Genomic DNA, 14318 nt, shown 5'->3' on the forward strand with positions numbered 1-14318 from the left:
AGCCAAGTTGACTGTTGTTGACATTGTTACAGGTAGACCACGGGAAATCCCTGTCACATATCATTTGGAAATTTCTTGGAAACCTCTTGCAGTTCTTGGCCCCTTGCTGACCCATTCCTTGGTTTGGTGTTGACATTGCAACCATTTTATTCATGCCGCCTGCAGTTAAATAGTGTCATGTCCCATGTCCACCAACCCTCAGATGCTGAGAAGTTACAATTAAAAAAGTTAAAGCTCCATTTCTCACCAGTGGGCGGCAAATCAGCATGGCAGGCAAAGTTCCAGTTGGTACCTTCACATTTCTGCACCGTGAGTCTTTGAGCATATTTTGGTTGGTACCTTCATATTTCTTGCACCCCTTAATTTCACCAAGACTGGCCGTGTGTGGAGTCTGATGGAGTCAGGGCTGAGGAGGCCAAAATACAGAATTGGAAATGTGGGTTTGGATTCTGACGTGGAGTTGGTTGTGGGTGGGAAAACAAAACCTATGACTTCATTCTTTGAGTAAAATTGCACATGGTTGGAGACTAAATATTATCAACTGGGTTGAGAGCAGAAGGTACCCCTAAGGTGAGCCATTTAGGACTGAGATGAGGAAAAACTTCTTCACCCAGAGAGTTGAGAGTCTGGAATTCTCTGCCGCAGGAGGCAGTGGAGGCAGATTCACTGGATATTTTCAAGCGAGAGTTAGATTTAGCTCTAAGGGCTAAAGGAATCAATGGATATGGGGAGAAAGCAGGAATGGGGTACTGATTTTAGATCAGCCATGCTCAGCCATATTGAATGGCAGTGCTGGCTCAAAGGGCCGAATGGCCTACTCCTGCACCTATGTTTCTATGTACAAAAGGCAGTGCTGGAGTCAGCAGTGGACACGTGAAAGCTGGTCCTATCTCCCACCTGGAGGAGCAGTTTCCAGCAATGCTCCTGCTCAGTAGAGGAGGCACTAAAGACAAACATAAAACCTGGCCATGTTTTTTAGTCCTAACTTATTATAGTAATGTTTTTCACTGTACCTCGATACACATGACAATAAACTCAACTAATCACCAAATGCTGCGTAATTTCGCCCCAAGCTTCCATTTGAAACAGTGGAAATGCCATGAACTCCAAAATCTAAATGTTTCAGTTAGCAACTCTCCTCCCTAAAGTTTTCCAAGTTTGCGTAGTAGTTCAGGGTTACAACTTCTCCAGGGACCACGGCAGCTCCTGCCTGAATGAACTGCCGTTGCTGATGCTTCCACTGTCAAATGGGAGTTTTTGAATTCTTAATGCTTTCACAAAATGTTCTGTCGGAGCTTGGTACAAGCGATAACATCGCAACTTGTTGAAAATTGTTTCCTTTATCAAAGGGAAGTTTCTAATTTTAGGAAATTCATTTTCTCCTTGTTTGTCTTGGGTCACGTCTATCTGCTTAATCTCTTCACACCTGTGGTGTCGAGCTGTCACTTCTGTCAGTCGTTTCGCAGCAAGTTGAAAGAACGTGTTATCTTGCTGATGTTAATTCTACAGGAGTGTTTAACGAGTTGGCCAAACTTAAATATTTATATTTTTGCTTGACAATCACTGTGATTTATTTTTTTAGACATGACACAAAGACTTTTAATTGGCCCAATGCTACAATTCCTTTGCCTAATTGGGCAAACTTGTACACATTAGTTTGTTGACACGGAGTTGCTATTGCTGCAGTAACTAACCCTAACTTTGAACTGACTTTCATTTGCAATCGCATTGATTAACAATTATTGGGCTTGTATAACAAGCGGGACTTTTATATCAATATATCCCAACATTTCTCAAGGTAAACATGGGACATTTCCTCTCCTAGTTCCCACAAGATGCTCCTGTACACAATTTTGGAAAGTTCCCTCCTACACAGTCAAGATATCCATGCCATTTTTTTGTGGTAGGGAGTCTTTTGTTTAGGATCTTCACGTTATAGTTTAGTTTATTGTCACGTGTACTGAGGTACAGTGAAAAGCTTTTGTTGTGTGTTAACCTGACAGCAGAAAAACAATACATTACTACAATTAAGCCATCCACAGTGTACTGATACAATACAATACAATACAATACAATTCAATTTGGGATAAAGGGTATAATGTTTAGTGCAAGATAAAGTCCAGTGAAGTCCGACTAAAGATAGTCCGAGTGTCACCAGTGAGGTAGAATGTAGTTCAGGACTGCTCTCTTTTTTTTAATTATGAAACTACTTTTATTCAAAAAATAAAAATAAACATAGAGTATTAACACAATCAAAGACTGCCTATGCTGACAGTTTACAAACAAATGATCATCAAATTAATAACGTCAACGTCAACTGGATCCACGAAATGGCCGTTGAAGGTCGAGTGTTCCGTTTATCAACAAAACACTCGACCTTCAACAGCGACCAGTTTCCCTTCTCTCACAGCCTCCAAAGTCCCCATGGACACCACGTGTTCCCTCTTAACACTTAAACAAAATTATCAAATTAAAATATTAACATTCTTATCGATAATATATTCAACCTCCTGTGGTGACCAGCGTGCACAGAAGGCCTCCACAGTCCCCATGGACACCGCGTGTTCCTTTTCTAGGGACACGCGAGCTCGGACGTAACCCCGTAAAAGGGGCAGGCAGGCCATCGACTGCCCGCTGCCTGGACCAGCGAATGGCCATCTTGGCCAGGCCCAGGAGCAGACCGACAGGGAGACCCACTCCTCCCTCCCATCCTTCCCCCTCTGCACCGGGTGCCCATAAATTAATAGTGCTGGACTAAAATGTAGCCAAAACTTGAGGAGCAGCCCTTTCAGGTATTCGAACAGTGGCTGCAACCTCTCACACTCTATGTACATGTGGAACACGGTCTCTTCCTCACCGCAGAAATGACAAGCAGGGGAAGAGTCCGTGAACCGGCTCAAATACCTATTACAGGCCACGGCTTTGTGCAACACTCTCCACCCCAGGTCCCCGATGTAAAGGGGGAGGACTCCCTTGTAGATAGACCTCCACTGGGAACCGCTCCCCTCGTCAGGTGGTAACACGGACCGCCAGGGTGTGTCTGGACGAAAAACGAGGGCGAGGAAGTGGAGAGTGTGCAGGAGCAGCCTGTACAGTACGCGCCTCTCCGCGTCACAGAACGGTACGCTGGGCATCTCGGAAAGGCAGGACTGCTCTCTGGTAGTGGTAGGATGGTTCAGTTGCCTGATAACAGCTGGGGAGAAACTGAATCTGGAGGTGTGCATTTTCACACTTCTGTACCTCTTGTCTGATGAGAGGGGAGAAGAGGGAGTGACTGGGGTGAGAATGGTCCTTGATTATGCTGCTGGCTTTGCCAAGGCAGCATGGAGTCAATGGAAGGGAGGTTGGTTTGTGTGATGGTCTGGGCTGCATCCACAATTCTCTGCATTTTCTTGCAGTCGTGGATGGAGCTGTTCCCAAACCGTGCTGTGATTTATCCTGATAAAATGCTTTCTATGGTGCATGTGTAGAAGTTGGTGAGAGTTGCAGGGGATCTATTAGATCCCCCCTCAATCTTCTAAATTCTAGCGAGTACAAACCGAGTCTATCCAGTCTTTCTTCATATGAAAGTCCTGCCATCCCAGGAATCAGTCTGGTGAACCTTCTCTGTACTCCCTCTATGGCAAGAATGTCTTTCCTCAGATTAGGAGACCGAAACTGTACGCAATACTCCAGGTGTGGTCTCACCAAGACCCTGTACAACTGCAGTAGAACCTCCCTCCTCTTATACTCAAATTCTTTTGCTATCTGGAATAAATAGAATGATTATACTTGCCTTTTGTTATATATCATCCGATCACGGGACTATTGATACCATTAAACTTTCAACTTAGTTGTTCCAAGTGTCCACCTCCATGACAGATCACTGTTCCCTTTGTAAATAGACCATGTGCCTGCACTTGCCTGAGACTAATGCACCCTCAGTCTCCATGCTTAACACACTGTGCTGTCGAGATAGATATTTATTATTTTTCCCTTCTGTTTGTGGGATGTTGGGGCCAAGTTACTGTTTAATGGGACGGCACTATTCCCACCTGTTCTTTGCACCATTCCCTTTCCTCCAGGCTGTTTAACTAGCGGAGATTGAAACTGATCTATAAATAGCTTTCATATTTAAAACAGTTTGAATAAGCTAACTGCATATCCAATCTTATCTTTCTTTATCTTGTCACTGATCAAAGTATCTTGCAATCCTCAATGAGTTTGAGACTTGATTTCCTCCAGCTACACTTTGGGAGGTCTGAAACATCAAGCTCCAATCTGTTACCTGGATCTCAACACTAGCCTCACAATGGAATCCAACCCTCCTGTTTAGGCACGGCCAAACGCTTGGCATTTTTAACACTGCTTTAGTGATTTATAAAGAAAACCTTGGCTGTATTTTCCAGTGTCTGACTGATTCTTAGTCCAGCTGCTGCCTCCTCTATTTCACCTGCCACTTGCCGCTCTTCTGCTCACCACTGTCTGTAATTTGATGTGTCTCTCTTTCTCCGTCCTAAACTGGTGTACTAACTACATCCTTGCTTTTACTCATCTGCCACTTCACAATTTCTTTCATTTTTAATTAATTAAAATTCTTCCAGATTTGATTACTTCAATTCAATTGCCTGCTGCTTGATCCACTGAGACTGTGAGAAGATTTATTTCCACCTTATACTCGCTACACTGTCCTTAAAGAACAAATGAAAGTTTAAAAAATACACTTTCTGGAAATCTGAAATAGATTCAAGATAGTTTATTGTCATGTGTCCCAGATAGGACAATTAAATTCTTGCTTGGCTTCAGCACAACAGAACATAGTAGGCATGAATACAGAACAGATCAGTGTGTCCATATACCATTATATAAATATATACACACATGAATAAATAAACAGATAATGGTCTATTAATGTTCAGAGATTTGTTTCAGTTGAGTTTAATAGCCTGACGGCTGTGGGGAAGTAGCTATTTCTGAACCTGGACGTTGCAGTCTTCAGGCTCCTGTACCTTCTACCTGAAGGTAGCAGGGAGATGTGTGTGGCCAGGATGGTGTGGATCTTTGATGATGCTGCCAGCCTTTTTGAGGCAACGACTGCGATAGATCCCCTCGATGGAAGGGAGGTCAGAGCCGATGATGGACTGGACAGTGTTTACTACTTTTTGTAGTCTTTTCCGCTCCTTGGCGCTCAAGTTGCCGAACCAAGCCACGATGCAATCGGTCAGCATGCTCTCTACTGTGCACCTGTAGAAGTTAGAGTCCACCTTGACATACCGACTCTCCGTAATCTTCTCAGGAAGTAGAGGAGCTGATGAGCTTTCTTTATAATTGCATCAGTGTTCTCGGACCAGGAGAGATCTTCAGAAATATGCACGCCCAGGAATTTGAAGCTCTTGACCCTCTCTACCATCGACCCGTTGATATAAACGGGACTGTGGGTCCCCATCCTACCCCTTCCAAAGTCCACAATCAGTTCCTTGGTTTTGTTGGTGTTGAAGGCCAGGTTATTGTGCTGGCACCATTTGGTCAGTCGGTCGATCTCTCTTCTGTACTCTGACTCGTCCCCCATCAGTGATACATCCCACAACAGTGGTGTCGTCAGCGAACTTGATGATGGAGTTCGCACTATGACTGGCTACGCAGTCATGAGTATAGAGTGAGTACAGCAGGGGGCTGAGCACGCAGCCTTGAGGTGCTCCCGTGCTGATTGTTATCGAGGCTGACACATTTCCACCAATATGAACAGTCTGTGGTCTGTGGATGAGGAAGTCGAGGATCCAATTGCAGAGGGATGCACAGAGACCCAGTCTGCGAGTTTGGTAACCAGCTTGGAGGGGATGATTGTGTTAAATGCCGAGCTGTAATCAATGAATAACAGCCTGACATGAGTTTTTGTTGTCCAAGTGGTCCAGAGCGGAGTGGAGGGCCAGCGAGATCGCATCCACCGTTGATATGTTGTGGCGGTAAGCGAACTGCAGTGGGTCCAGGTTTTTGTCGAGGTAGGAGTTGATTTGCGCCATGATCAACCTCTCAAAGCATTTCATCACCACCGACGTTAGTGCCACTGGTCGATAGTCATTGAGGCACGTCACCTTGCTCTTCTTGGGCACCGGTATAATTGATGCCCTTTTAAAGCAGGTGGGAACCTCAGACCTCAGAAGTGAGAGGTTGAAAATGTCCGTAAAAACTACAGCCAGTTGGTCCGCACAGGTTTTTAGAACACGACCGGGTATACAATCAGGTCCAGGTGCTTTTCGGGGGTCCACCCCTCTGAAGGATTTTCTGACGTCGGCCTCTGTGACCGAGACTGAAATGCCATCACAGCGAACGGGGGCTCGAGAAGGCACATCAGTGTTCACGCTATCAAAGCGTGCGTAAAACGCATTGAGCTCGTCAGGGAGTGATGTTTCGCCGACATTCGAGCTGCCTCCTGCTAATTAACCTACATAACTGTACGTCTTTATGTGGGAGGAAACCGAAGATCTCTGAGAGAATCCACACGGTCACGTGGAGAACGTACGAACTCCGTACAGACAGAACCCGTAGCCAGGATGGAACCCGGGTCTCTGGCGCTGCATTCACTGTAAGGCAGCAACTCTACCGCTGTGCTGCCCTCTAGTGAATGGATTTGTCCTTTCCTAACTCCTCCTGTAATATTGTTTGTTCTTTTACATAACCATAGTTCTCTAACTCTGTTCACGTTTGGTTATACTCGCCCACGGTTATTTTTCTCTTAACTTTGAGAGATTCTGAGGTTCATATTCTGAATAAACTAAGTCACATTTATTTTTGGTCACTTTTATTAAAAAAAACGACTTCGAAAATCTTTTACCTAAAGCTTCCCACAGTTGTTCTTTGCGTAATTGCAACCGCATGCATCCTCTGTTAGATATTTCACAAAGGTTCAAATCGTTCAAAGATGACTTTCTCATCACTTGTAACTTTGTGCTTTTCTCCAGCTTGCCCACGCTGAACAAGGTGCCTCAACTTTGCTAGTCTCACCTGCCTGAGTGTGTCCCACATTCCTCTAAACCTTTCATATCCACTTGTGTTTAAAAATAAAACCTGTCCTCTGCGACTCCTTTAAACATTGGCCCTCTCACCTTAAAGCTTTGCCCTCTAGAATTGGATTCTAGAGCCAGCCTTCCAGAAAAGGTTCCCACTGCCTCTTATCATTTTATAAACCTCTATCAGGTCTCCCCGCAACGTCTGGCATTCCATAGCAAACAATCCAAGTCTGTTCAACCGCTCCCTGTAGCTCCCCCCGAATCCAGGCATCATTCTCGTACACCACATTCTTCTGGTCAGGAGGTGACCAGAACTGCATGCAATACCCCAAATGCAGCCCAACCAAAAAGATTTAAAAAATATATTAAGAGGAAAAATGATAGAGAGTGAAGATGGCCCCTCAGAAACCAAAGAGGACATCTCCATATGGAGCTGCAGGAGATCGGCAAGATCTTCAATAAATATTTTTCCAGCTTGTAGTGTGGAGAAAGACAGGAAGATGAGGAAACTTGGGACAGGAAATGGAAATGGCTTGAGAATGGTGTGTTTTACAATCAAGGAAGTACTGGATCTCCTAAGATGTATAAAAGTAGATAAATCTCCTGCGTCAGATATATTCTTCTTATTGAGTCCACACACAAGATTAGAATTTGTACAGCCAGAGCTGGACAAACGTCTTGGCATCTGCATACAATGGTGTCTGTCTTGTCGCTTCTTGTGCGTGGTGGGGGAAAGGTTGGCGGGAATGTTCTTTCCTTCACCCCATCAGATATATTCAAGGACACAGAGGGTAGAGAGTCCTGGCTGAGATATATCAACCAACGCAAGTACATTTGCAGATGACATAAAAATGGGTGCTGTCGTCGATGGGGAAGAATGGTTATAGCGGGATGGTGATTAGCTGGACAATTGCAACAAGGACTGGCTAATGGAGGGGATAGTTTAAGGTGAGGGAGGAGGTTTGTAGGAAATTGGAGGGTACATTTTTGACATACATACGAGTTGGCATCTGCAATGATCTGCACTAGGGGATGGAGACAGGGACAGTAATGACATTTAAGAGCCATCTTACTGAGTACTTGAATGAGCAGGGCAGAAAAGGCATGCGGAATTAATGCAGGTAAATGTATGCATTGACACGATGGGCCGAAGGGCCTGTCCCTACATGGTACAATCCTGAGACTCTTTCGTAGGGTTCACAAGGCCCCAAGATGAAAACTTACACAGGAAGCTGAGATCCAAAGTGATGGGTTTAGGAATCTAATATAAAGACATGGTCATGTTTTGGTGGGTGAAGAATGAACACAATATTTGGTGAAGAAACCAGATTGAATGATAAGCAATAAGGAAAGGAAGAATAGTCTGCAACAGGGTCTGCTCTGTCAGATTTATTTAGCTGTTATAGTGTGCTGTTGGACACAGTACAATCAAATCTGTCATTAGCTTCCACAAAACAATGTAATCACTGCATTGCATGGAGATAAATGACAAATGTCAATGTAACAACAAGTTTAATAGCATCACGCACTGATTCATTAATAGACACTGTTTCCAAAAATAGTCAATCCCAGAAATAAGGATATTTGCATTTAAAAACAATGAAGGTTGTATAAATATTTCCAGTTGCTTATAAATTTTTAATCGGGGCTGAATGAACATAAGAAATGAAGCAATCTTGATCATGTAAATTTTTACCATCAATTTATGCATTCTAAACTCTAATCCTCTTAACGTACAAAGCAAAGAAAAATACCATGCGTGAAGGATTATACAGCACTGATTGATGCTAGATTAATCCCCCATATAGACCATCATCAGCTTCAACACAAGCCATGAGTGAAATGGACAAAAGTACTTCTTGCAGATAAAAGCTTGTGTTTTGTTGTGTACAAAGTCAATATCCCACCACAAACTTTCCTCACTATCCCCAAATGTAATGAGAAAAGGGATGAATTTCAATATGACCTGAATTGAAATTAAAGTCCATAGAGCCTCTGATTTTATGGGTACCTACAACTGCAAAAACTATTTTAAATATGTTTGGGTTGTTAAATATTTTTTAAAGTGAATCAATTAAAAAAGGGCTTTGAATTGCATCATTAAACGTTAAATTTGAATGAAAATACTTTTAATGTTAAATGGCCAGGTAAAAAATGCTGTACAATAACAACTTTTATGGTTAGCGAACCTTTGCTGGAGTGGAGCGGCTGCCCCAGTAACCTGTGTTCACTGTGGGTGTCAGTGAGTGGTGGAGTACGGGAGGAGGGGGGGGGGGAATAAAATGGCCGTTTGCTGGAAACATGTTCCCGATGTTAGGGGAGTCCAGAACCAGGGGCCACAGTTTAAGAATAAGGGGTAAGCCATTTAGAACGGAGACAAGGAAACACTTTTTCTCACAGAGAGTGGTGAGTCTGTGGAATTCTCTGCCTCAGAGGGCGGTGGAGGCAGGTTCTCTGGATGCTTTCAAGAGAGAGCTAGATAGGGCTCTTAAAAATAGCGGAGTCAGGGGATATGGGGAGAAGGCAGGAACGGGGTACTGATTGTGGATGATCAGCCGTGATCACATTGAATGGCGGTGCTGGCTCGAAGGGCCGAATGGCTTACTCCTGCACCTATTGTCTATTGGTCAGCACAGACTCAGAGGCTAAAGGTTGTGGTCCACAGCTCCACGTCTATCCTCACCTTGTCCATCCTCAGCTGCCTTGGGCTTGTTTACAATGTACAATCCCTCCTCCAGTCACCCCTCTGGGGATCTGTGATGCACCTTGCTACCAATGATCTCGGTATGCTCCTGCTCATCTGTGCATGGGGGACGATGCCAAAACTGGTTGTGTGTGGGGTGATGGGGAGCGGTAATCCCAGCTGAGGGTTAAGGGGGGTCCTCTCTGCCGGGCCTGATCAGTGGTGATGGGCTGAAACTGTATGGAAGGTTTGTTTGGGAAAAGCAAGATGGTGGATCAGAACCGTGACGTGGGATAAACAGAGTAGGTGGGGTGGAAGATTGCAACCTTCACGCGGTCCGCCCTGTTTCGACTAATGCAATCAACTCGACGTGACAAACGGAAGATCAAATAGAACAAGTTGTCCAACAACTTTAGGCTGTGCACTCCACACGAAAGAAGAAGAAGAACAGAGTAGGTAAGTTGGAGGAAGACGGGGACACTGATGTGGAGCTGGCAAACGAGGCACATTGAGAGGGGTGAGGCAGTGCAGTCAAGTGGAGGCTCAGAATAAGGGTAGAATCATGACATAACATAAAGGTGGAGAATGGGTTACAGGAAATAAGTAACTCATAGGGAAAGAAGGTAGGATGAAGGGGGGCTGGTTTAGTGGAGTTACGAGCATTAATCCCTCAGAAACAAAAATCACACGTTTTATTTTGATCTTTGTTTGGGACTGTGGAAATACATTCTGCATTGTTTGTTTCTTTATACCATTCAAATATCTTTGACGAGACCAACAGAATTAAAGCTTTTCTTCATCCGTTAAAGTAATGACCAATTGTTTGATGTCACTTCACACCAGGCCGAAGTGTACCACCTTCAGGGTGCCGCTGGGCCCAAGCTCCTGTGAAGGAAGTATTGATAGATATTCATCCAGCGTAGATATAGTGAACAATAACACACAGTAACATCCATATTCCTCTTTTGTTTGTAATCCAATGAAGACAAAATTATGTGGTTCAAATATTGTCAATTATTCTTTAGAGTTGTAGCTCAGGTCAGTACTGGAAGAGGCTCCTTGCTCACTATGTCTGTGCCCACATGCTCCCATATGTGCCTACTGACTCCCATAGCTATCTCGACTACACTTCCTCCCAACCTGCTTCCTGTAAGGACTCTACCCCCTACTTCTAATTCCTCCATTTACGCCGCATCTGCACCCAGGATGAGGTGTTCCAAACCAGGGCATCGGAGATGTCCTCATTCTTTAGGATACAGGGGTTCCCCTCTTCCATTATAGATGAGGCTCTCACTCGAGTCTCCTCAATATCCCACAGCTCCGCTCTTGCTCCCCCTCCCCCCCCCCATCACAACAAGGCCAGAGTTGTGCTGGTTCCTGGGGAGTAGGCCACTCCCTGGTTCATCCCCCTCAGCACTTGATGGACAGGTCCGGGGGCGGCTTCCAGCTACGAAGATAAGAGCAGGTATTTTTGGCGCGAGACCAGTTTTCAGTCTCTCAGTGAAGCGGAGAATAGTGTGTGTGCTCATTAAAGCCTCTACAGAATTTGCCTGGCTTCTCACCTTCATTCCGAGCTCTCTCACGCATCCGCTACAGAACCCCCCTTGTCCTCACCTTCCACCCCATCAGCCGTTGCATACAGCATATAATCCTCCAACATTTTCGCCACCTCCAGCGGGATCCCATTACTGGCCACATCTTCCCATCTCCACCACTTTCTGCTTTCCGCAGAGACCGTCCCCTCTGCAACTCCCTGGTCAACTCGTCCCTTCCCACCCAAACCACCCCCACCCCGGGTACGTTCCCCTGCAATTGTAGGAAATGCAACTGTTGTCCCTTTACCTCCCCCCTCGACTCCATCCAAGGACCCTTTCCAGGTGAGGCAGAGGTTCACGCACCTCCTCCATCCTCATCTACTGTATCCGCTGTTCCAGGTGTGGACTCCTGTACATCGGTGAGACCAAGCGCAGGCTCGGCGATCGTTTCGCTGAACACCACCGCTCAGTCCGCCTTAATCTCAGATCTCCTGGTGGCCCAGCACTTCAACTCCCCCTCCCAATCTGACCTTTCCGTCCTGGGCCTCCTCCATTGTCAGTCCCAGCCCAAATTGGAGGGGCAGCTCCTCATATTTCACTTGGGCAGCTTACAGCCCAGCAGTATGAACATTGACTTCTCAAACTTCAGACAGCCCTTGCTTTCTCTCTCCATCCCATCCCCCTTCCCAGCTCTCCCACTAGTCTTACTGTCTCCGACTCCATTCTATCTTTGTCACGCCCCCTCCCCTAACATTAGTCGGAAGAAGGGTCTCGACCCAAAACGTCGCCCATTCCTTCTCTCCAGAGATGCTGCCTGTCCCGCTAAGTTACTTCAGCAGTTTGTGTCTACCTTCAATTTAACCCAGCATCTGCAGTTCTTTCTTACACATTGCTCCCTGTATGTGATCCCTATTGTTCAGACTTGTCTACGGGACTTGGTCTATATAATGCTCAGCATTTATGTGCAGAAAATTAAGTGTTCATCTGGCCAGGCAGCTTCAGGAGAGCAAATGGCCAGAGGATGCTTTGGTTCGGGACCTTTCTTCAGACTGACATACATTTCTCTCCACAGTTCCAATAGACAATAGGTGCAGGAGTAGACCATTCGGCCCTTTGAGCCAGCACCGCCATTCAATGTGATCATGGCTGATCATCCCCAATCAGTACCCCGTTCCTGTCTTCTCCCCATATCCCCTGACTCCGCTATCTTTAAGAGCCCTATCTAGCTCTCTCTTGAAAGTATCTAGAGAACCGGCCTCCACTGCCCTCTGAGGCAGAAAATTCCAGACTCACAAATCTCTGTGTGGAAAAAGTGTTTCCTCATCTCCGTTCTAAATGGTTTACCCCTTATTCTTAAACTGTGGCCCCTGGTTCTGGACTCCCCCAATATCGGGAACATGTTTCCTGCCTCTAGCGCAGGGGTCGGCAATCTACGGCCCCCGTGCCGAATCCGCCCTGTAAACCGAAATCATCCGGCCCACAGACTTCCGTCATCTCCGGTACCTGGAATGTTTAAGAAGGAACTGCAGATGCTGGAAAAATCGAAGGTAGAACCGAATGTTGGAGTGAGTTTATCCAGCATTTTTTTCTACCTCCGGTACCTGGAAGGTGATTTTCGGACCAAGGGTCGGGTGAAACACTGAAAAAATGCTGCCCATCGCCTTCCGTGAGGCCGGGCTCCTCCTCCCGGACCCAGGCGAGGTGACGCAAGGATGCAAGGACGCAAGGAGGCTGCAATGGCTAAGCGCCGAGCTCTGGCTGTACGGCATCCTGCGCAAAGCTGCCGGCACGGCCGCCCGCACCTTCTGTGTGTGGGCTTCACTGTCAGGATCAGTAGGCCGGGGGCGAGTGTGTGTGATATTTGAGCTCAGTGCTCCAGGTGGTGTCCACGAAGGGGCGGGATCTATGTGAACACGTGATTTGATGCCTGCCATCCGGAGCGGGATGGGGGTGGGATCCGTGTGTACACTTGATAGATATGGTCCGCCATCCGCTCACAGACGAGCGTCCCTCCCCCTTGGCAGAACAAGGTTGCCCACCCTCTAGCGTGTTCATACCATTAATAATCTTATATGTTTCAATAAGATCCCCTCTCATTCTTCTAAACTCCAGAGTATACAAGCCCAGCTGCTCCATTCTCCCAGCATATGAGTCCCGCCATCCCGGAATTAACCTTGTTAAGCTCCAGCATTATGCTGTTTGCTCAGATTCCAGTGCCTGCAATTTTTCTGTCTCCAATTAGCATTTCTACACTGGTCATGCAGCATCTCCGGAGAAAAGGAATAGGTGACGTTTTGGGTCGAGATCCTTCAGATTCGATCCAATTCCTTTTCGTCGCCCATTCCGTTTTCCCAGAGATGCTGCCTGACCCGCTGAGGTACTCCAGCCTTTTGTGTCTATCTTCAGTGTAAACCAGCATCTGCAGTTCCTTCCGACACACTGGGTTCCATGTCCTTGTATTCTACAGGTTGCTTATGTAACCATGGACATACGCTGAGAGATCCACTCCACTATTGCCTACATTTGCTGGGGCCACTTGGGAAAGAGTTTTTCTGACACTTGAATACTGTGTTTAAGAAGGAACTGCAGATGCTGGAAAATCGAAGGTACACAAAAAAGCTGGAGAAACTCAGCGGGTGCAGCAGCATCTATGGAGCGAAGGAAAAAGGCAACGTTTCGGGCCGAAACCCTTCTTCAGACTGATCGGGGATGGCGGGGGGCGGGGAGAAGAAAGGAAAAAGGAGGAGGAGCTCGAAGGCTGGGGGATGGGAGGAGACAGCAGGAGGGCTGAGGAAGGGAAGGAGAACCACTTGAATACTGTGGTTAGTCCCCGGCCTGTAGTTAAACAGCAATGGGTGGGCATTTAGTCAGAGAGTCAGATCAGGAAAGGATTCGCACCTTGGTGTCAACAACCCCTCATGGCAGTCCCCTCACTGTGGATGGGTATGTGTCAAATATTAGTGTTGTGGCAGTGATGGCAGACACTGCTTCATGGCCACAAGGTGTCTGGGGCCAATAAATGCCAGCTTTAATTTTGAGTGATGCAAACTATTGAGGAAGTAGTTATTATTGTGTTTCCTCCACAGACAAACAAGAGATTCCAATTCCCCTCTC

General features: G+C 46.1%; 1 protein-coding gene across 2 annotated transcripts in view; it reads right to left on the reverse strand.

Annotated features, from left to right (window-relative positions):
* Nucleotides 1-8360: 8360 nt before the first annotated feature.
* LOC116976427 (WD repeat containing planar cell polarity effector) overlaps nt 8361-14318 on the reverse strand; it is a 133329-nt gene continuing 127371 nt past the window's right edge. Inside the window, exon 19 of one of the 2 annotated variants that reach the window (XM_033026311.1) lies at nt 8361-10554. In XM_033026311.1, coding sequence (XP_032882202.1) covers nt 10504-10554 — 51 coding nt within the window. In that variant the 3' untranslated portion in view covers nt 8361-10503. The remainder of the gene's footprint in view (nt 10555-14318) is intronic. The other variant, XM_033026312.1, reaches the window with a different exon arrangement.

Source organism: Amblyraja radiata, chromosome 8, assembly GCF_010909765.2.
Source record: "Amblyraja radiata isolate CabotCenter1 chromosome 8, sAmbRad1.1.pri, whole genome shotgun sequence".
Lineage (NCBI taxonomy): Eukaryota > Metazoa > Chordata > Chondrichthyes > Rajiformes > Rajidae > Amblyraja > Amblyraja radiata.